The 24,100-nt window shown below is 39.8% G+C and overlaps 1 protein-coding gene across 7 annotated transcripts in view; it reads right to left on the bottom strand.

The window, feature by feature from the left end:
- The window catches only part of SORCS1 (sortilin related VPS10 domain containing receptor 1), a 556,698-nt gene that overhangs the window by 437,699 nt on the left and 94,899 nt on the right, over positions 1–24,100 (bottom strand). The window contains exon 1 of one of the 7 annotated variants that reach the window (XM_082425100.1): positions 18,611–20,684. The exons of the other annotated variants lie outside the window; for them this stretch is intronic. Coding sequence (XP_082281226.1) covers positions 18,611–18,643 — 33 coding nt within the window. The 5' untranslated portion in view covers positions 18,644–20,684. Of the gene's footprint in view, positions 1–18,610; positions 20,685–24,100 lie in introns of those variants that run through there. 7 annotated transcript variants of the gene reach the window in all.

The following is a 24,100-nucleotide window of genomic DNA, read 5'->3' as shown; positions in this document are numbered from 1 at the left end:
AAATTAAAAAAAAAAAGAACCAAGGGAATAAGACACAAAACCACAAACACACAAAGGGAACAGGAGAGACATCAAGGAGTGAGAAGTGACACAGCATGGATACGCAGGGGGTCCTGAGTCTTCTAAGAACATGTGTGCAATTCACCTGAATCTCAGAACCTTGGCACTCTCATTGCTGCCCTTAGAGAAACAACGGGAGGGAAAACTAGGGCTCACAGTTCTCAAACTGGTCTTTTCCCAGAAACTGGCAAGTGTCTGAATGGGCTAGCTTAGCTCACCTGGAAGGCACTATCATCTAGCCTGAAGCAGACGTCTAGAAAGATGAAATCATACCAAAAGTCAGACGTTTCCCACCTCTATGTGAAAATATTGATACAACAACCTCTTCTCTCCCTAACCCTTGAAATAATTGGAGATCATGAGAACTGTTAGGCATGTCAATAGTTTCTTCTTTCATTTATGGCTAAGTTACCTCATTGGGTTCCATTAAAAAGTAACTTTGCAGTGATCCTTTCCAACCCCTGCCAGATTTGTTTTCCATTTCTAATGTTTTTTTGTTGTTTTTTTTTTTTCTAGCCAGGGCCCATAATACTCATCAAATTAGCGATCTGAAAGCAATTGATCATGTCCACGGTCATTTAAGGAATCAATGTCTAGGGCTTGGAGACACAGAGTAACATCATTTGGCAAACTGCCCTGAAAGACTTTAGTTCCATTCTTTTGGAAAATGACTGACTTTTTGGGAAGGTTTCCATGACGTTGGTAGGAAAGAAGAACTTTGCATTAACAGCCTCAAAATGTGAATGATACCCAATCTTCACTGAGTCCTGGCTTTCTGGCCATTATTTTTAACTGCTCACAGGCCATCCTCTCTGGGCTTCCCTCTGACACTTGAAAGCATATTTGTGTTCCACACTAAACTCGGTACCTCTCTGCTTCCCCTTGGTTCCCTTTCCCAACTTTTCTGCACGAGGACCTTGTGTTTCTGTTTTCCAGTGTCAGAAGTCTGGACCAACTCCGCTATGTTGCTGTTCCCCATATGTTATTCTATCATGTTCAGAATCTCACACATATGCACAATCTGGTGGCGCCAACGGCAGAAAAGAGAGCCCATCGAACTCGGCAGCAGCATCTGTGACCTTTTGACAGACCCAAGAGCACAGCCTCAACTGCTCTCTGTGGATCTGTTCCCCAGGGCTCCACTGCAGATACATAAATATACACAAGACACACCGACATACGTCTGACAGTAAGGACTCTTGTGGTTGCAACAATGGACAGACACCAGCTGGAACTAGATTAAGCAAGAAAGAGAAAGTAAAGGGAAAGTTACTACATGCACAAGGGGCCTGGCATGGCTTGAGAGCCTTGGACTGAAATCAGGCGTGAAAACCACGAAGATCCCAAGAGGACTACTGATCTGTATCTTTTCTTGATTTCTGTCTGCTTATCTGCATTTTTTTTCCCCTCTCCTGCTTCTGAGTCCAAATGCTGGGTGGAACATGTCCTCCTCAAAACAACCAGGGTTTCCAACAGTTATAGAAACGATTACTTTCCCTCGGTCTGAATTCCATCCCCAGGATGGGAAATCTAATATATTCCAATCAGCTGTTAAGTTTGAAGTAAGTCACTATAAACAAGCCTACTGGCAACCTCCCCTCATTGCCCCAGATATGCAGAGATGTCTCCAGAAGAGAGGGGTCTTGTGAATTGGGTGCCTCTCCACAGTGTCTAATGTCAAAGAAAAATGACAACGGAGCTGATGTCACCTGAAGCTGTTCACTGACAGAGGCAATCAGACGAGGCTGGAATAACACACTTAAGCTCCCTCCCATCCCCTCCTCACTCAGCACACTTCAGACGGCATCGCACCCTCAAACCCACTGCTGCAGCCAGCAATCTAGAAGCAAAACTTGGCCACTGGAAGGATTTTTTTGCCAGTCACTACCACACCTGTCCACCCCACAACCTGCCAGTAGAACAAACTCATCTTACTTTGGAAAGGGAGGCACGATTCCAAGAACCACTATTATGCACTATACCCTTCCCGATTCTTATTTCCTATTGGGCCTCAGTCTCACAGCTACAAAATGGCAATGGTTTGATTCCCGACTGCAGCAGAGCACAGGCTGTGCAAAGTGTGGTCTCTACAGCCAACAGGTGATGATGAAGACCTTGTATAAAAGCACTGACATCTAACAGTAAACACTAAGTTCTGTGTGCCAAGAACTATGCTAAGCTCTTACTTCAATTCATCAGTAAAGGATCACACAACAATTCAATAAGGTAAGGAATCCATTTTACATACAGAAAAAAAAATTACAGATGAGAAAGATTAAATACTCCCATTAACAGTACAAAGAAAGCTTCCAGAGTTTAGCTGGTTGTTTGTTTTAACTTCCTTGAAGTTTATTAAGTTTTTGCTGCTTTTCTTAAATCTTCGCCCCCATTCCCTTATTTTCCAAGTTCTGTTGTTTACAGTACAAGTGGGTTTTCTGCTTCCAGGAAAACTTTTCAGTCATGTGGAGTGAGGGAGCCTGGAGCTGGTGGCCCTCCCGGATAATGAAATACAGAGTTAGGGAAGGCAGCTGCATGTGGTCCATTAATCACTCCTGATGCTTTGGGGGACGTGAGATACAATTATAAGCCAGTTAATCCCCTAGTTCATTGGTAGCTGGTTGGGGAAACTAATCAGCATCATAAACACATTTGGAAAGAGATTTCCACAGGACAGCTTGGGAAGGACAGAGACAGGCAGACCAATTCAACAGGAAAATCACTTATTTGTCACATCTGGAAGCACCCTGGTTAAGTCTTAATTAGCTTGTGTAGTAAAGAAGATCTCATAAACAGAAATGGTGAGGGGGGGTTGGGAGGGAGCTCAAGGATGTTGAGTCAATACAGTTGGCCATGCTCCCAGTATCAGAAAAGAGCCAAAAGTGAGGAGGCCGGAGGCTCCTTGAAGAAGTGTGGGTAAAAGGCATTTGTGAGCTTGCTAGTTGTCCGTCCTTCATGCTTCAACTTCAAACAACACTAACAATTCCACCAGAGAAAACTGAGCCTCTCTCCAGCTCCATCTAGAACCTGAAGAATGGAAGAAATACCTGTCTCTCTGATGGGGATGGGTTACTAGGACATTGACTCCTATCCTTTTTTCTACCAGAAATCCTTTCACAATTTTTCCCTATAAACACCACGTTTTATTCGCTTTTCTTTTTAATAAATATATGGTGAGTTATCCATTTACCTGTTTTTATTAATGAAATACACAAAAATGCTAACCTGACCCTTTGAGATAACCAATGTAATACTCATCACGTTAAAAGAGGAGTATCAGCCCAAAGCTGAAAGATTTAGCTCTTCTGTATAATGAAGAACACAAATATACGTACAGTTACAATTGGACATTTGTAATATTTAAAAAAGAGAGCTTTGGATATTGATTACCAATCTCCACATGGGATGGAAGACACTGCTGCAGCTCATCTCCAGGATCCCTACATCTTTGTAGATGTGGAGATGTAGATTTTGCTCCAGTGTTACTGTAAGGTGTCTTAGAGCATCTTGCTTCAATGACTTCTCCCAGAAAAAAATCTTCACACATAACGTTATGCAGGATTACTTTCTTGGGGGTGGGGGGGGGGAAGGAGAACAGTGTATCAGGTGCTTTGCTTCCCACTAAGAATGTCTCTTCCCAGTGAGTTAAAAAAAAAAAATCTTCAACTCTTCAACTTAGTGCAGTGACCTAGAGTCCCACCCTTCAGCCAACCCCATACCAGCAGAACCATGCTTTGGTAGAAGAATGGAGTGAAAACCATACTTATCATTAGTCGCAGATTAAAAGTTAATCAGGGGTATTCCCTGGTGGTGCAGTGGTTGAGAACCTGCCTGCCAATGCAGGGGACACGGGTTCGAGCCCTGGTCTGGGAAGATCCCACATGCCGCGGAGCAACTGGGCCCGTGAGCCACAACTACTGAGTCTGCGCGTCTGGAGCCTGTGCTCCGCAACAAGAGAGGCCGCGATAGTGAGAGGCCCACGCACCGCGATGAAGAGTGGCCCCCGCTTGCCGCAACTAGAGAAAGCCCTTGCACAGAAACGAAGACCCAACACAGCCAAAAATAAGTAAATAAATAAATAAAATTAAAAGAAAAAAAAAGTTAATCAGGACGCTACATGTAGTATTTAATCATCTGGAGCTCCACTGCCAATGAGGGTTTCCAGAGATGAGGCTCAGGGTTCATTGATTGATTGCAAACGTCACCTATAATTTGGGCTTTTTCTCTAAATTGTTTTTGCCTGTCAATGGTAAATCTCATCTCAATTAAAAGTTATTTCACATCTGAAGATCATTAAACCTCCAATGTGTTTTAGAATTGACTAATAGTTAGAGGGCTAACAGTTCTAAAATTCTGACACTCTAAGTGCTAAACCTGGATGGCTTCACTTAATCCTCACAAACTTCCTATGAAATCGACATTATAATTACTATCCCATTTTATATCTCAGAGTCATATTTATTGTAAATGGCAGAATCAGGCTTAGAACCCGGACAGCGTGATTCCTAAGCCTCCGTGTTTGTACTGTGCCGTGATGTTATACCTGCTAGGGATAGAGTGACATTAATAGCCTGCCCTGGATGCCAATCTTCCTTGTTTAGTTTAGCCAGTATGAAGGAGAAAGTGTTTGATACTTTAGTAAAAAAAAAAAAAAAGAAAAAAAAAAAAAAGCTAAATTTTAAGTCCTTTCATTCTAGATACCGATTACAGGGAGTATTTGAGAGGTAGAAATGAGGAACCATTGCCTCATTGAAGCATACTTCACATTCACACACACAGGCACACATATACACACACACATAATATGTTGAGGAGCAAGTTACAGATACTTACATAAGGGAACTTAAATTCTCTGGTCCCGCAAGGCTGTAGGTGACCTCATCAAGCTATTTAGGTAGCTTGGCCCAGACAGTCATTGTTTCTCTCTGAGCTGGTTCCACAGGAAATGTTCACAGTGGTGATTTCAACACAAGTGAGAACTACAGATGTAAGAACTGGTTAGAATTAGAGCTTTAGCTCTGAGACTTTAGGGACCTCCTTAGGTAATGCTTCCTCCTTTTCTTCATCTCCTGAATAGCCCCTGGTAAGATATCTAGACTCAGACCACCCAACTCTCATTATGGCGAAGGAAATCTCTTGGTGAAAAAAATCTCAAGTTCTAAAATATTTAAGTAGTACTCTCATCATCCTCCCTTATTGCTCAGGGTTCCATTTATAAAGAAGGTCCTATTTTTGCTAGTACTCTATCTGGTCATTTATGTTTTCAATTAGAACCAAAGAAATGAACTTGGCCTTCCAATAGATTCAGTGATGGAAATATGTTTCCATGGAGACACAAGCTACAGAACTAACTTCGGGGCATACACTGTATCCAAGCTCCTAGAGAGAGGGGAGAGGTCTACAGGCAGCCAGCCCTGGTGGCAGCTCGATAAGAATTAAACAACCATCATCTGTTTGCATTTCTATCTGGCTTCTGGATCCAAAGAAGCTTCAATAACTATTGGCATATTTTATAAATGAGCTGTGGGAGTAGGGAAACCCAGTGTTTTTCTCAGATAAAATCATTTCCAGGCAAAAATCATGGGGAGACTTGGTGCAATCCTCAAAATATTGAGTATTATATTGTTATTCCTGCAAAACGACTCATCCAATTCTTTTGACATCACTTTGAGGTAAACACCGGAAAAGGATCATTAGTCCCAGCTGCTTGAGCTGGAGAGGCTAACAGGAGAAACCAAGTCCCAAACAAAATTTTAAAAGAAGGAACTTTCTATGTGCTTTGTTGGAAGGACACTTTATTTGTTCATTTCTCCACTTATTTATGGCCGGGGGTCGCCAAACAAAGCTATACAGGGAAAAAAGATTCGCTAAAGGTACTAAATTGAGACTTTGTAAGCTTTTCTCAATGGAAAAATAAAGCAGAAAAAAGCAAAAGAAACTTCTCCTGAAGTTGTAGGACATGTGTGTGGGGGGGAAAGCAAGCACTCAGCAAGGTAGTATAATGAAGCCTGAAATCAGACAGGCGGGAGGTGTAGCTCTGAATCAGCTGCTTGATAACTGTGGTTCTAGGTGAGCAGATTAAATCCTATTTGCTTTTAACTGGTAAAATGGGGATGAGGGTGAATGTAGACCCTCCCGGTGGGGTGGCGTGAATTAAATGAAATAACACTCATTTAAGATGGCCCAGTGCATGATACACATTCCAAGTGCAACAAAGGCTGTAAACGTTAATACTTCGGACAGAAATGGGACAGAAACTTGCATGACGTGGATACTAATATACTCTAAATATTCACCATCTACGGGAGGGGAGTTGGCCTCCCATTGGCTGAATCAGTGAAGATCTTTAATATTCAATATTATACATTCTACCTTCTAATCCTGCCAACAGGTCAGCAGCGATTGGCTCGTCTTTTGAACACAGCAGGAAAAAAATACCAAAGTCAAAACATGATAGACTTTAGGTCCAGAATGTTAAAATACGGTAAAGCAATTGCCACAAGAGTTTATGGCAAAATAAAGAGGACTCGTTTACAAGAGCAAAACATAAATAAACCATCAAACACGATTAAGCTAAGCCATATGGATGGATGTAATCCAAAAAGTATGGAATAAAACGTATATCAAACCTCTTTATAAACCGACTGCAAATTCTGGCCCTATATAACGCTGCTTTCTCGTTTGTTCTATAGAAACTTCTAAAATTGAAATGTGCCAAGGATATTCAACATTCTCTAGCATGAGCCAAAGTACCTTAAATTTATCTGGCCTGATTATTTCCTGGTTCTCAGAATAACTGAGCTCAGCCCATTCATTCTTTCCAGAGCCATTGGAAGCGGCCTTTTTTCCTCTCCGGCTCTCCTCTGGGTTCAGCTGGGAGGCATGGGGTGCCTTTTCCACTCAGCAGCTACCAATTAACCACCTCCTAAGAGCTCAGCAGATGATCTATTTTTTAAAGAGACCAGATAATCTTCCACCAGTGCAATCTATGTTAAATAGAACTAAACATCTGACCACCACAACTGAAGGTTAAATAAACACATTTCCTCACAGGATTAAGTAAAGTAAGGCTTCTTAATAACACCTGAGTCCAGGAAGCCAGCCACAGTGATAACACTTACATGTTGCAAGGATTCTAAGCCACTGTCATCACCACATGAACCATGTGGCACAACAGCCAATGACTCCACGGAGAAACGTGCCCTACTCTCTGCCATGTGTGTGTTGCTTTATCTAATGGTCCGTTTTGGGTTTTTTTCCAGTTTTCTCCTTGCCATGTTAATTTTCTCTGGGTGGCTAATGCTCAGATCAGTAAGAAAGTCAGCAGCAATTTTGTTTTATTGACTTTGTTTCACTCCACATTTAATAATGCCAGATAATAACTGCAGAAATACTGTATGGAATCCAAATCACATACACTGGACACAGGGATGGAACGTTTGTGGATTTTCTCCTTAATGTATTTGGCCCAAGACTCAGGGATAAATTTCTTCCCTGAGCACATGGGATAGTCCAAGTAATATACCTTCTAACTTTAGAATATAAAGTTCATCTTCAGTTTATCAAAACAAGACAAACACCTTTCTAAATTTAGACCAGTGACTAGAATTCTCTAAGCCTTGACACATTCTTCTGTAAAACGATAATTAATGATGATATTAGCAGGTATCTCACAGGGTAACCCTATGAGGGCTGTAGTAAGAGAAAACACTTAGCACAGTACCTGGCCAAGAGTGAGTATTCAGTAAGGAGCTGCTAGCAGCAGCAGCAACCTGAAAAACTCATGAGGCTGGTGAAACTTTTTGGAAGTCAACTGGCACTCATCAACAAAGCTTACAGCTTTTAACCCAGCAGATCTACCTCCTGGTATCTATGCTAGAGAAATAATCTCATATGCAGCCCAAGGGGTATGTAAAATGCTGTTAATATAATGTCAAATTTGCTGTAACAAAGATAACTCAAGTTATTTAAATGCTCATTATTGGTAAAATTATTAAATAATCAATATTATATTTGTTCATTGTAATGTCATGCAACAGTTGAAAAGACTGATCTACATGTATCGATACCCACAAAAATATCTCTAAGATGTGCTGTTAGGTGGGAGGGAAAATTCAAGTTCAGAACAGATGTGTAGTATGATATAATTTGTATTTGGCGGGGGGAAACCCATGAAAATACAATATGTTTTACTCATATATTCCTACGTGGTTATTTATCCAGGAAAGCACATGACCCTACTGAAAGCAATGAGAGGCAGACCCAGGACTCTGGTTAATGCCATTGGGAAAGAGGCTCTCTCCTTCTGCTGTTAAGCATTTCACGACTGTTGGTTATCTCTGACACCTTCTGAAAGATTCTGGCCAAGGATGAAATGCATTTAGAGAAGTGTGGAGATGAAAGTTGGGAAGGGAGATCTCTGATGACCAAAGCCCTGGGATCTGAGGGGGCTTGAAACTAGGGTTATCCCTTGACATTATAGTTCCAGGAGCAGTCATTTCCCTCTGTCGTGGAGTCAGTTTGAGTCCCATTTGTGTTTTTTATTTGCAAATGAAATACACTCAAACTTCCAGCTCATTTCTCCTTCCTCTCCACCAATGTTTTTTAAAAATATTTTTAGCCCTATATTCAAATAGAATTTTATGTAAAAGGCTGGCATGTAAATCCAACCATGCAGTGAAAAGTGAGATCACAGCCCTCAGAAGACTGAGCCAGCTCGGCTGGGGCACTCACTACGTTTCAAACAGGAATTTCAGAGGATATATCTGTGTTCCCCTAGACAAACCAATTAAACATTTACCACCTCGATTTCTTCATCACAAATGGGAATAATACGTTCCCTATCTACTTTAGGTTTTCCTAAGAAGAAAAGAACAGCTCTTAGGGTACTTTGGGAAAATGTAAAGCTTTTTAAAATTTAAATCCTTGTTCCAGTATCAAATCTGAGTCCATAATAAAGATTCATTAACCTTAAAATGGAGCATCTCAAGCGAAGAGATGATAGTCTTCAAAACTTACCATGATATCAACCCCAAAGTACAGCAAACTCTTAAGCAAATAAGAGTATCATCTAGAGTTATAAAGAGCCATAGAGATCATCTAGAACCAGGCTGGCAGATAAGTTTTCTCTCTTATGCTAACTCAAATTTGTTTCAGTGAATGTTTTTTGAGGCCATCCTAGCACAGTGCGAATGTGTTTCAAAAGAACAGCAACATCTGCCCTTGGCATGAGAAAGTAGGGTTGGAGCTCTCATGCTGTGTATAGGAAGTCCCCAATTTAGCTCCAACTTCCACTTTGCCAGTGGGAAAGTGATGATTGACCACTAACACTGGTGCAGCTCTGATGGGCATGAACTCCATGTTGGAGATTCTGAGGCTATTCCAACATAAAATTTATTTGTTCAAGTATTTGAGCTAGATGTTCCAAATTATATTATTCCAAAGATCCCAGGCATCTAATGAATTCCTCTTCATCTTCTGTCACCCTTCAAATAGAGAATTCAATTAAGCATAGAAATCTTTCCCAGGAGAAAAAAAAAAATTCTACAAGTCAATTTGATAGCCACAAAATACTTCCAGGGAACTATTGAGACCTCCGGATCCTCGGTCATTAAAATCTAATCCAGGCAAAGAACTAGAAAATATCTAAGAAGAAGGAATAAGCCTTTATTCATGTCCTCAGGGAGGAAGACTTAGTATTAGTAATGGGTAGTTTAATAGGTCTTTTCTGTCACAAGTTTTTATTCATCCTGAGGGTTTTATATTTAAAGACACTGATTTTTGCCATTTGAAAGGTTCACGTTCTCCCTTGCCTGTGTTTAGCCTTAAGAATTAATAAACATATAAACAAGCAAATATACATACACACATACACATGTACACAAAAGGGAAATATAGTTAAGGAAGAAAAGTACTCTGCCTGTAAGAAACAAGCATTGTAATTTGTAAAATGAACAAACAAATGAGAAATTAGCCCTGCTTTTAAGAAATGAGCATTCTAACTTGTAGGGGAAAAGTCATGCCAACTAAGGAATGCCACTTGCCACCCAGTTCTACAAGAATTGAGTCATTAGTCACTGCAGTTGTTGACCTACAGCATACCCTGAAAAGAATTCAGGGCGAAGACTGAGAATAAGGAACTCCGTGCTCTGGGAAAACTGGCAGAAAATGCCTTCAGACAGTCAGATATTTTAAGGAGAAATTTTTATGAACCCGGATTCTTGCATCTTCCCAGACTTAGAAAAGCACTAAAACCATTCAATTAGGTATCCGTTCCTCGTGACTAGCAGCAACCTTCTACTGAGATGTATGCTTGATTTGCACGTACCCCTTTGCCAAAATTATATATATATACCTGCTTCTCCCTCTACCTCTTTTGACACAGTTCCTCAGAGGAACCTCACAGTACCTGAGAGGCTGTCTCCTGAGCTGTAGTCCTCAGTAAGTCCCCAGATAAAACTGAAACTCACAGCTCTCACATAGTATTTTTTTTCAAGTTGACAGTCACAACTAAAGAGATGCAATAATGTGCCCCAGGTGGTATATCAGCTATGTGCGTAGGGCACAAAGAAAGGAGGGGCCAATTTTATACTAAAGGATCCACAGGCGCTTTGGAGAGGGGTGGCATTTGCTGTGAGTCCTTAGGAATGAATACGAAACTGAGAGCCTGTGAAAGAAGTGGAGTTTAGGCCCAAAGAGAAGAGTGTACATTTGAATAACTTCTGGTACTTCAGCAGGGCTGGAGAAGGAGATACCGGGCTCTGAGGGGTGTTGGAGCATACTATGAAGGACAGTCAATGCCAGGTTAAAGAGCCAGGCTTTATTCCGCAATGGAGAACTACTGGAGGAGAGAAACCCACATAGATGTTTAGTAGAACAGTGGCTAGGAGCTTAAGCGTGCATGAGATTCATATGCCTCAAACAGTTGAGATTCTGATCCAAAATGTCTGATTCCATTAAATGGGGCCTAGAAAACTGAAATTCATTCAAAGGGACCTTGTTAACTGACTCTGGTGGTTCTCATGTAAGTACTGAGGCCCCTATTTTTCCTCAATTCACTGCAAATAAAAGATTGCAGCTGCCACTGCTGATGGGAAAGAAAAGGTCAGTAAAATGAATCTGACCTTTCCCCTTGTTCCTAGTGTACAAGTGGGAGGTATTTTCAAAGTATCCAGTATCTGTCCTAAAGTCCGTATCCGCAGAGTCTTATGGGGCATGGACAACTTTGGGCCCCACCATGCATACTGGTTCTTAATTCAGCTTATTATCAGTTCTCCACAGCTAGGAAGAAGGACCAACGTCCCCTTTAGGCACATCATGCAGAGTTCCTAAGGCTCACACCAGTTTTAGGGGACCAGAGCAATGTTTTAATTTATTTTAAAATCAAAAGAAAAAAATATAAATTTTAGCTCAAAGACAATGTTTAAGTAAATAACATTATATGTCAATATTTGTTTTTATACCAACACAGTCATGAAATATAATTGTAATATATTTTTATAGAGAAAGAGGCCCCAAAGGCAAAGTGACTAGAGCTCATAAAAGTCAATATGCAGCCAAGAAAGAGAGGGTGAGAAAATGCAAAAGGATTAAAAACTCTTTACATTGGGCACTGACATGCATCTCTTGCATATCAGAGTGTGTGAAAGAAGACATTTATTATTCTAGCAAAGAATCTGAAAAAGAGAAAGGACTTTGATTCCAGGGAAGAGATCATTTGGCTTTCTACATCCATGTATTAGTTGCTGGGATTTAAAAATCCTTCCAGAGAATTCAATCTTTAATTAGGATCAACATCCTTTGAGCCACAACGCTTCGGACAACCGTTTAGCGTAAAGGGTGCAAGCAAGAGCAGTAAGCAAAGAAAACTTGATGTCTCTCAAACGGTCCCTTAACCATGACGGTGGCTATGTATTTGAATTTCATAAGGTTTCTGGAAAAGGCCCATCTGGCATTCAATTTTATTTTAGACAGAACCCAGATGTCAGCAGAACAAGTAGTTAAAAACAAAACTACTGTTGGTGACGTCAATAAACTTACATGATTATTCTGCAACTCTTTCCACTCAGAAATTGTCTATACACCACTGATGGGTTATTATTTTGTTACCATAGTTCTGTTTAACTCACCTTTCTGCCTGAAATTTTATTATTAGGAATTGCCTGCGTTTTACATGATGCAAATGAATTACTCTGATAATCAGGAAACATGTAAATACATATTTTTTGAAGTGGCTCTTATATTCAAATTTCTCACTTTGGCATTTGAAGCCCTTCAAAATTTGGTGACAAGGGAACTTTACACTGCTCTCTCAATAGTATCCAACTCTCTCCCTGCACTCTAGCCAAAATGGACCATGTGTTACTTCAGTGTATTGCCAGTATTTTCCTAATGTCATGTCCTTGCTCAAGTTGTTCCTGTGAATGGAGCCCCATCCTCACCTGGGCCCATCTCCCACACCCCTCTTCTGAGAAGCCTTTACAGGTATTGCTACTCAGGTGGGCCCTTTCACTTTTTCAAAGCTCCTTGATACTATTCTATACCTCTCTTACTGGCTCGATTATTTTCAACATTATGTTTTAGCTATTTTTATGCATTTCCTATCTCCATCATTAGACTGAAAGTACATTACAGGGCATGGGCTTTTAGCACAAAGCATTGCATATAATTGGTGCTGAGTAATGCCCAGTAAGCTCCTTCGAAAGAACACAAATAAGCTTAGAATAGCACCTCACTGTCTTTCTACTTACTCTGCCTTACTGTTCTTCATAGCACTTAACACCACTTGAAATAGCATACCCTACATTAATTTGTGAATTCGTCTTCCAATTAGGATGTAAACTCCATGAATGCAGGAACCTGCCCTTTTATTCACTGCTGTATCTCCAGTGCCTAGGACCTTGCCTTGGATATAGTATTTGCAAAGTAAATATGTTTGAACTGATAACTACTTATAAATAAATACATTATGGGGCATGTGAAGATGGAAAACATCCCTTGACCTTTAGAGTTGAGCTAGCTCAACTAATGTCTTACAGCTAAATATGTTTAGTTACGTGCAACTTTTCACACCCATTCAGATTGTAGGTGAGATAATTTTGGGGATGTAATAGAAAATAATCTGTATTAGGCCTAAATGAAAGGCCACGGAAGGGACACAACTAGCAAACCAAAGGATGGCTTTTATGGAGGAGGTATTTTGACACAGCCACACAGCAGGGCCATGTTTAAAGCCAGTAACAGAGATTCCGTGTTTGAAAAACCCTTGTAAAGGACTCTTAAAAAGAGAGAAAAAGCAGCAAAAATCATAAACAGGTTATTATCTTATTTAACCCAAAGAAGATCACACACTTTAGGCATTTTATACGTTTCTGGATATAAAGTCTGTGAGTCACAGAGCGACATTCATACAGAGAAAAACAGATGGAAAGATAAACTACACCAACTTCTAGCCTTTGGTAAGAAGAGAGCAATGATAACTTGGGAACCTAGTCGGCACGGCAAAAGGATTCCCATTTGTAAACTGAACAAACACCTACTGAGTGTCTACTGGTGTCAGCGGCTCCGATGGGCACTGGATACACAATAGAGAATGAAACAGATAAAGTCCATGCAGAATTCACCACATAGGCTCTCAGTGAACTGTCCTCTCCTTGAGTCCTTCTTGGCACATAGACAACAGACTGCATTAGGTGTGAGACAAAGGCATTAAAGTCAAGAGGGGCTGCCTAGACAGGAGCAGGAGATAAACACCCCAGGGCAGGTGGTAGCTCTGTTGGTTGAACCCCAAACCATGGCCATCTAAGAAGACACTCTGTCTCTTTCACTTCCAGCTAAGGACCTGGGGTAAGTGCTAAAACTTACTCATTTTTACATTTCTATTCATAGGAAACTCCATCTTCTATAACATAAGAAAACTTTCCCCTTTGTTTTTTCCTAAGCATTGAAGTTTATCTTTAATGTATTATTCAGGTTGGGCAATGATTAATTAATCAGAACCCTTTTGTACTGGGAGAATAGAACCAGGCTCTTGGCTAAATAACACCAGATGTTCCACGTTAGAGTCTGTCAAGAGGATGACAGTGTCAAACATTACTGTTAATTATGCAGTAAAAATTACAAGAGTCTAGAAATGAATCTGGATTTTTAGGGGAAAAGAATTTTCCAGTACTTTTGGCATATACATGATGCTGTTAGAATGCTAGCTCTGGCTAACGGCTTGTATGAAGAGAGAATTAACAGTAAACAAATGCAATATGCCTCAGTTTCAAATTCTGGCTTCAAGCCCATTTAATAAAGGATATTAGTGTATGAAATTGGGTTTGTTGTTCCACAAGTTCACCATCTTCTCCCAAGAGTTTCAAGGAACCGAGCCCACTAGCACAGGCTCCTGTGGGAAGAGGTCTCATCAACCAAAATTCTTAACTTTTAAAAACTAGCCTAAGGGAGAGATTTAGCCATAACAAATACATTTGTTAGTTAATCTTTCTGAATCTTAGATGTTGCTAGATATGGCTTAATAGCTGATGCTTACATATAAAGGTCACATATTTCTTTTATTCTGCAACTTAGTATCCAGGACTGACAGGCTTTCAGAGAAAATGGTCACTTTTAAACACCTGACAGGGAAAATCAGATGTGAGATATGAATCAATCAAATAAGAACAGGACGATAGGCTTCAGCCGAAAGGAAAAAAATTCCTTTTCCACAATCAGAAGAGGTTAATTCCTGTGAGGAGAAGAATTTATGACATTGCTTTCTGATTTTGAAGGATGTATTTTGATTGTAGAGCAGAAGCCCTAGTGATAAAAATGCCACCCCATTTAGCCTTTATTCCTGGAAAATTCCAGTCCCACTGAATGAAAGTAGACACAAAACACTTTTAGTGGACCTCTCCTCAAAACTGAATTCTGGATAGAATTCAATATGCCAGGACTTCACCTTGTCAGCAGTTGAACCAAAGCTCCTGTGTGTATCCAAGAAATAGATCAGTCCATCCTTACAACACAGGAAATATGACTGGGTAGTTTCGTTTCAGAACCAAAAGCACCACCCAGAACTACTTAAGGACTAGATAATGTAAAAGGTTTTGCAGGCTGGAGACTAAAAAAAATCTCTATTGTGCCAAAGAAGAGGAGGGTGAATTTTTCCACGGCTCAGGCCTCATCCTTCCCTCCACATCCTTACAATCTCAGGAAGACGTGCTTATTCATTCATACATCCTTTCAGTTCTTCATTCATTAAGCTACTTAATATACACTATGTGACAGATTCTATGTGATATAAAACAACTTCCTTCCTTCCTTCCTTCCTTCCTTCCTCCCTCCCTCCCTCCCTGCCACAAATAACCACTGAGGACCTATTATGGATCAGTGAGCAAGAAACTCAAGGACACTGTCCTCAAGGAGCTGGCAGTTTACTGGATGGCAGCACACAAGTGAATAGAAATAATAAACAAGAAAATGTCATACTTTAGCTACTCTTGCCTTATGAGGATAACAAAAGAAGGCATAGTGATAGGGAGTGCCTGAAGATGGGGTAATAGTTTAGACCCTTCCAAAGAGCTCGAATTTTAACAGCTGTGAAAATATCTGGGGGATGGCAAAGTAACAGCAACTGCCCAGGCCCTGAGCTGAGAGAGCCATTTTGGCATGTTGAAGGTACAGAAAGTTCAGTGTGTGGGCAGAGCAGTGGGGAAAAAAAAAAAAAAAAACCTTAAAGGAAACTCACAGACCAGTACAGAGATTCTTAATGTGCTTCTCATTGTCAACACCATTGAATGCATGATGAAAGCTATAGACACTCTCCCCAGAAAAACCCCCAGCCATGCACTCACAGTGATCACAGGCACACACCAAATACTGGGTAAACTATCTCACGGGGGTCATGGATCCCTTGACACCCATCAATATATTTACCGGACAGTGATGGACTCTTGATATAGTAGAAGAAAGAATGACTTTGGGTGTTACGATGCTGCTCTTAAAATCTGATTTAACCGATTCATATTGAGTTGCATGTTTGTGCCAAGCATTTTCAGAGACATCACTAATTTAATATTTACAGAAGGAACTGAGAATCCCAGAGATGCATAACTGCTTTACAAAGTTAGCCTAAATGGACATTTGTGTCCTATCCCCTGCCTGGGCTTGGAGCCTTTTTTATTCATGCTTCAGCTGTTACTTCCAACACCTACACAATTTAGTGTCATCTGCAGGTTTCATTAGCAAGTTGCTTATCAAGCTCTTCCAGGTCATTAATGGAGCTGCTAAATATCTCGGGTCCTCACCCACCTCTGAGGAGGCCTGCTGGTTACAGAGAGACTCATTTATCACTTCTCAGCCATTGGGAATCTAAGGACAACCTCAGACATGAGGATGACATTTCAGCCCAAATCAAAGATCATTTTCAAATTTCAAGATTTGTCCAATCGATTGCACCTCAGTTAACCAAGCCCAAGAGGTTGGACACATTGCTTCTAAGGAAAGCGACCATATATATTATCAGTTTACCAAGATGTTTTTGAGATGGGCACTATGAATAATTACCCATGATAACAGATATAAACTGAAATCCATCCAGGGCAAGCCAGGATGTATGGTCACCTTAGATTTCTGCATCTTCAGATTCAAGTAAGATTTACTGAGCACCAAGTATATGGCAGATATAAATGTATATAAATAAATATATACATATATACACACACACACACACAAATATACATACATAAATATATGTATATATACCTTTATATATCACCTCCTTAAAAGATAATGCAAAGACATAAATTGAATTCCAGCCTCCAAAGTCACAGAAGCACTTTTCAGAACAACAGTATTACAGAAATCCCATATCTGTTCCGAGTCTCCCATGAATGTTTGTCTTCTTTTCACCTGTCCCCATGAATTCTTTTTCTGCTACCTGTCAACTTCTATTCTACAATGGGAATTTTTTTCATCAAATTTTATGGATTATATCCTAGCAGAATAGGCCCTTTTTAGAACATTAGTGATAGGAAAAGGCTTGAAATCAATAGTTGTGGAAAATGCTTTTTTTCCCCATTGAACTCTACAGAAAACTCAGAGCAAACAAAGGAACTCTCCTCTCTCTGATCTCAGCATTTTTACTGAAAGCCATGTGGCTCACTATTACTTCAAGGACAGGACAAAGCAGGAATCAACTACTTTCTAGGTGTGGCAGAATCATGAGGCAGTAACATATCTCACTTGGGAATACATTTTTTATGGGTAAATTAAAAGGCTACAGGCAAAACCCATTGCTTTTCCCTCACTTAAAAGCCACTCAATCATTCACTCAAATGCTTAAGAAACCCTGTCTCAAGCCAAATTCTATTTAAAATCTTTAATTGTGATTTCCACTAGTAGAGTTCTAATGCATTAGTCTCTCCAAACATGCACCCCTCTCTTAAGTTTTAAAATGCATACTTCCAGGGAAATCCACTTTATACATTTATGATTTATTATATTGAAATAAGAACAGCTTTTAGAAGACTTTCTGACATTACTCGAAGTACTTGAAATCTTTATTTCTAAAAAAAAAAATTACAAATCATATTTTGCCACAAGTAAATGAAATCAGACAGGCCAAGGTTAAGTAGATAGTTGAATATGAACTGCAGAGAGAACCAAATATGAAAATTTTTTCTTTAGCGTTTGTGTATTTTTTTTCTTGAATCAGAAAAACCTATTTAGTCAACTGAAAAGGTGACTCCAACTGGAAAAGAAGGTTGGTTTGCAACTTTGAAGAGTTATATATATTATTTGAAACATACATATCGACAACAATACAAAGTCCTCCTGCCAAGTTCACTGAAAATGCTTGCAAAAATCTTCCTAGGGCAAAAGAAGAGGCAAATCAAATGATTCAAAAGTCAAGAAGTTTTCATTAAAAACACAAGTAAGCAAAAACCCTCACGTCTCATAAAGATTTTGGTTTCTTCCCATCACTGCTGGGAGTTTGCAAGAGTTCCTTCAATCACACAAGTTCACCTCCTGCTGCACTTAACTTGTCTACATTTAGGAAATGCACATACCTGTTTGGCATTCTGACATAACTGACCAGGAGTGGGCACAGCTATCAAATTTTTAAGAGCTCCCTAGGTGACTTTGATATTCATCAAGTGTTGAAGACCTCTGATTTGGGTGATATTTATTTTGAAATGCCTCCACAACAAATGGTTGGAGAAAGATAAGGGCTGTGGTGCAGAAAGGGGAAACAGGAAGTAGAAACCTTCACAACAGGTAAGATGCAAGTAGAAAGAGAACAGCATCTTAAATATTTTTAACTTCAATATTTTCACTGTGATAAATCTTGGGGACCCAGCGATGAACAAAACCAGCCTGAGACAACGTAGAATTCTAACTGTAATAACTTTTTTAAAAGAAAAGTTGTATGGTACTGTGAGAGCATGCAATTAGGGGTTTTTGTAGGCGACTCTCATGAGGAAGTTTCAGCTGAGATCGGAAGGTGGCGAAGAAATGAACCAGGTGAAGAGGGCAGGATTGCAGGCAGAGATCAGCACATGTAAGTTACCTGTGCGACAGAAGACAGTTGGGCATGTTCCATGGCAGAAAGAAGGAAAGTCTGGCTGGAACTGAGCGCAGAAGGGGAGATTTTAACTGGGAGTCACGGGTAACCAGGGAAATGTCACATTTAGAGCCTTGCTGAAAGACTACCATGACAGCCTGGGGCAGGGAGTGAAATGGCCGGGCTAAGTGCAGAGAACTCTACTCCTTTGGACGTTCATTAATCAATAGCCAAGCAGCAACCACAGGGCAGGGGCTATGCACGGACCAGAGTGGGTTCTGGGTTGTCAAACTCAGTCCCGACATTAATTTCTTCTCTGACTTGAGCAAATTACTCAGCATCTCTTTCTTTTATCTATAAAATGCAATGAATAGTGGAGTCTACTCCTAAGGCATACTAGGTAAAGATTAACTGAGATCACGATTCTCGAGCCGTCACTAGGACATGCCTACTAAGAGTTAGCTATTCTTATTAGGACTCTCAAGAGCCACGTACTGGAAGAACAAGTCACTTACCAGCCCCTGCTCACCCTCTCGCCACATAGGGAGAGCAGGGGGCACGGCCACGGCCCCATCGTGCAGGGAAGAATGGGAGAGCTATGGGCCATCAGTCTGTGAGACACAATGTCCTTCCTCTACCACTGAGCTTTTCTTTGAATTTTAATTGTTCTCTGCCAGTTACTGGGAAATAGAACAATGTGCCCTGTATTCTGGTGACACAGAAGCTGTAGTTTGCAGAATGCGATTGCTCATGAGGACGGGAGAAAACCATCTCTCATCATGTCATCAGCACACACCCACTTGTAGCTAATTCAAAGTTTTATAGGAAGCAAAAGAACGTTTGTTTCATTCAACTCATTTATTAGTGGCAAAGAGCAAAAAGGGAAATAAGTTGATCCAATTGGCTGATGCAATGATGAAATTTACTCTCTGTTCACCCAAACTTCTTCTAGGGCAGAGAGAGAAAGCTGGGGTTCTCTCTCTGATCTTACTATAGTTTTATAGTGAATATCCACAGCCCAGTCGTATATGGGAGGTTCATGTCACTAAGGCCACAGGTAACTGATATGCTCACAAATGAAACATTTTTAGTTGACTTAATTTTTATTTTCTGTTTGTCTTTTCTGTCTATCCCTCTTCCACCATGCCCTGGGTGGTTTTCTTGTCATCATATACCCAGAAACTTTCCTTATCAGCTCTAGCATCCAACTTCCCTAGTCCCAAATCCTCAGCTTTATCACTGACCTCTCTCTGTTCTAAATGTCATCATTAAAACGCCAAAGAATGTGACTGGGTCACACAGAGAAGTGAAAAATACACCATCAGAGCTCAAAAGACAAGGAAAGGATAAAATCAGCATTGTTTATTCTCAAATTATCAGTGCATAACCACTTTATGGAATAGAGGCTACCCCCAGGGAAAAAAAAAAAATTGCCCATAAAATGAGTATCTTGAACACAAATACCACTTTCCAGTGATCATTATTATAAAGCCAGTAAATGTATTCTTTCTTCTACACACACAAACACAACCCAATAAATAAGTCTGTTAGAAAAAGGAATCAGTTAGGATAATGGTCTGTCCTTTATGTAACAGGCATTTTAAAACATTATCAGTCTCTGTCTTAGGAGTCATAGCCCCAAGTCGTGGGCTCACCTTTCCCAATTTGCATCCTCCGAGGAGCCAAGTGAATTCAACTCCTGAACCCGAACAAAGTAATTCTTTCTCATGTTAAACTAGACTCAGGTATAGAGTTTCTACACATTACCTGTGGCTGTCTCTCCTAGTCTTTTCCTCCCTCTCTTCTTCCTTCCCTCTCTGAATCCAGGTTCTCAAAATGTCTAATAGAACTGAGCCTCACTATCTTATTTTACCCAAAGATTCCACCATTTAACAAAGGGCAATAATAGAAAAAATATTAAAGTTTAGACAAGACTTGTTTTCAACTTGGAAATTCCAAATTCTATACAGTCAGTTCACTTTAAAATTACATTCTTAAATGATACATGAAAATAGAAGTATTGCAATCAACACATTAGTACCAATTCTTCTGCCCACTTCCTTGTTCATAGAGAGCCATCTTCTAGCCATGTCAGAAGGGGCAAGGAACTCTCTGGAGCCGCTTTCATTAATCCTATCCATGAGGGATCTACCCTCATGACCTAATCACCTCCCAAAAGCCTCACCTCCAAATACCATCACCTTGGGGGTTAGGCTTCAATGTATGATTTGGGGGGAAACACAAACATTCAGTTTACAGCACCTCAAGTGAAAGGAAACCCATTTGACTGGCAGAATATTTTTGCTGTTGATAAGAGAAAGAGTACATAGAACTTTACAATGTAGCTCTTATAGAACAAGACTAACAACCTTCCTATAACAGAAATGTGTCCATCAGCCCTATTTTGAAGATATTTGAGACACCTAAAGTCAACTTTTATCCAATATGACAGATAAACAGGCATTTCTCATTAATAAATATGATGGCTAACAGGTTTTTTTTTTTGAATTTTTGAATTTTATTTTATTTATTTTTTATATAGCAGGTTCTTATTAGTTATCTATTTTATACATATTAGTGTATATATGTCATTCCCAATCTCCCAATTCATCCCACCACCACCCCCCCACCACTTTCCCCCCTTGGTGTCCATATGTTTGTTCTCTACATCTGTGTCTCTATTTCTGCCTTGCAAACCTGTACATCTGTACCATTTTTCTGGGTTCCACATATATGCATTAATATACGATATTTGTTTTTCTCTTTCTGACTTACTTCACTCTGTATGACAGTCTCTAGATCCATCCACATCTCTACAAATGACCCAATTTGGTTCCTTTTTATGGCTGAGTAATATTCCATTGTATATGTGTATTTAAATAGTCAACAAAGATTGTCATTCAAAAATATAGACTGTGTTACATTATTAACAATAAAATTACCTTGACTGTAATTTTCTTCAGTGATTCAGAAAGTGTTCCAGGGTATATGCTGTACTGTCTCAGGGAGCAGAGACTCCCAACTCAGAATGTCTGAGTTTGAATCCCAGCCCTCTTCCTCATCTGTTTGGTCTAATAAGTAAGCTGCTCACCATCTCCATGCTTCAGCATCCTTATGGGTTAAAATGGAAATGATAATACATGGGGATGATAATACTACGACCACACAGGGTGATCAATCAGTATATGTAGAACCGTGTCTGGCACGTAGGAACTAGAAAATACAGGTTAGCATTCACAAATATTGCAACTATTAACTATCACTAAAGTACTGAGTGACAGAGAATTATGATTTATGATTCCAATTATCTAACATTTTATCTTCAAGTACTATGACTGAAAGCATTGCAAATCTGAATCTGTCCGATAAGAATTTTTCAACTTTTCAGAGAAAACTAGGGAAATAACTAACTATAAAAGCGCATTGCTAATAGTACTGCCCTGGGTTTTTTCATGTGCTGAAACTCTTCCCTGTAATGCATCTTGTGACAGGAAACCAATAAGCCATCTTTATGTTTTCATTGATCTGAATATGTTTCCTATGACTAGTGTCTGTATAAAAATTCCTATGAATAATCTAAATCATCTCTAACACAGAACACAAAACCTGTCTTTGTTGTTTTCTTATTGGAGCCTAGGGTTACAGGAAGGCCAGCCAATAAGCTCAGAACAAGGGACTTCACTCCATAGAGTTGGCTCCTACCATGAGGCTGAAAGCAAATCCCACGCACACATTATAAAGACACTCTTTCAGTAAAAGTGACAAATGCAAACAGTCTAGTTTTGCTGAAACTGTGACATGAAGTGGCTATAGTTTCCCACCCAATCTTATTTTTCAGTGTTTTCTATGCCAAGATAACGACCTTAAAACAAAAGTAATTACTTTGCTATGTTTCACACTGTTTAAAGGCATATTATCTCCGGTTGAGACAAAGGCTCTCTGGGAACTGCTCAGATGGCAGAAGAGATGTTCAAAATCCCAGTAAAACAAGGAGCCCGGATTTCATGTGAGGTCATAACTGACAATGAAAGAAAATGTCACAGAAACGCTGTGGATGTCAGATTCAAGGACCTGCAGTCCTGCTGCTGTAAAGAATCCAGGGGATGCTGTATAAAGGATGCACCTGTTTAGTGCTTTGCCTATGAGCTTTATGATGAAAGGACATTTGGAGCAATAGGAGCTGAGACAATAATGAATTCTGTAAAATGAAAGGGACCTCGGAAGTCCATCTGGCCCATCCCCCCGCCATCAAGTGGGCTTATGCGCTGCAAGCCCAGACAGAGGAGATCCTACTTTACTTCATGTTTTGGGGACATCGAAAAAGAGTAAATCGAAAAAAACCTCAGTATTCTACTCATTCAATTACAAAGTACATCAGAATGACAAAGTACATCAAATTTGATTATCATGAGGGTCAAAGAATGCTTCTGACAGACAAAGTGATCTTAATTTATCATTTGTCCTCATACACAGAATCCTTATCGGTGACAGCACACAGTTCTACCTTAGCTAACAAATCCCCTGCCAGATCACGTCGTACACACACATACACAGACACACAATCATATATGTACACATGTACACCCAGTGTTAAAATGCAGAGAGGAAGATGGAAATGGCAATAGGGATTCAGAAAATCTGGATTCTACTGCTATCTTCAGCGTTTTTTATCTGCCTGATTCTCAATAATTTATCATCTATCCAAGGTCTTTTTTTTTTTTCATCTGCAAAACTGGGATAAAGGGATTGAGGAGGGTTCTTACAAGGTTAAAATTAATTAATAGACATGAAGGCCTTTGAAGATAACAAAGTATACACCCAAGTGACTTTCTTGGCTATAATTTTTATTGTCCTGTACTTAGTGAGGGTCCCAAACCTGCAAATGGACCCTGCCAGACCTACTCTGCCCTCTGCTCACACAGGATTGTTCTGTCCTTATTTTCCCCAACATGCCCTCAACCCTTGAGCACCTCCTTTTGATCAAGGGCACCCCCTGTGATCATGAAAGGGAGCCACCCTATTCAATATCCTTGCCAACAACCCTTTTCCTCTACTTTGTGGTGATTGTGACTACATGCCCCCAGCTCACAAAGTTCACTCTATATTAGGCAATATCTTTTTTTTTAATACATGCAAATGATTGTTAGCCTTTAATGAAATGACCTTAAAAAACTGTTCTCTGATTCTGATGATACTGATAGAATCTTTTGATAAATTATCCTTTTGAAATTGTCTACAGAGCCAGTTTACAGTCTCAGGAGGAAAATCCATCCCCTTACTTTGCAGTCACACTTAAAAAATAAAAATCTCACAAGTTCAACTATGGACCATAAAAAATTAGATGTATTTAAGTTTTCAGAGATAACTTAGGGCACATTTTGTACACCAGGGGAACAAATTTGTAAAATAAATTCTATAAACATTATTTTTAAAGAGCATTTAGCACATTTGAAAGAATTCCACATCTTGGGCTGTAGGAATCTTGCAAGAAACATG

Source organism: Balaenoptera physalus, assembly GCF_965194825.1.
Source record: "Balaenoptera physalus genome assembly, chromosome: 14".
NCBI lineage: Eukaryota > Metazoa > Chordata > Mammalia > Artiodactyla > Balaenopteridae > Balaenoptera > Balaenoptera physalus.
Note: the sequence above shows the minus strand (reverse complement) of the source record. Positions and strands in the feature narration are given on the sequence as shown.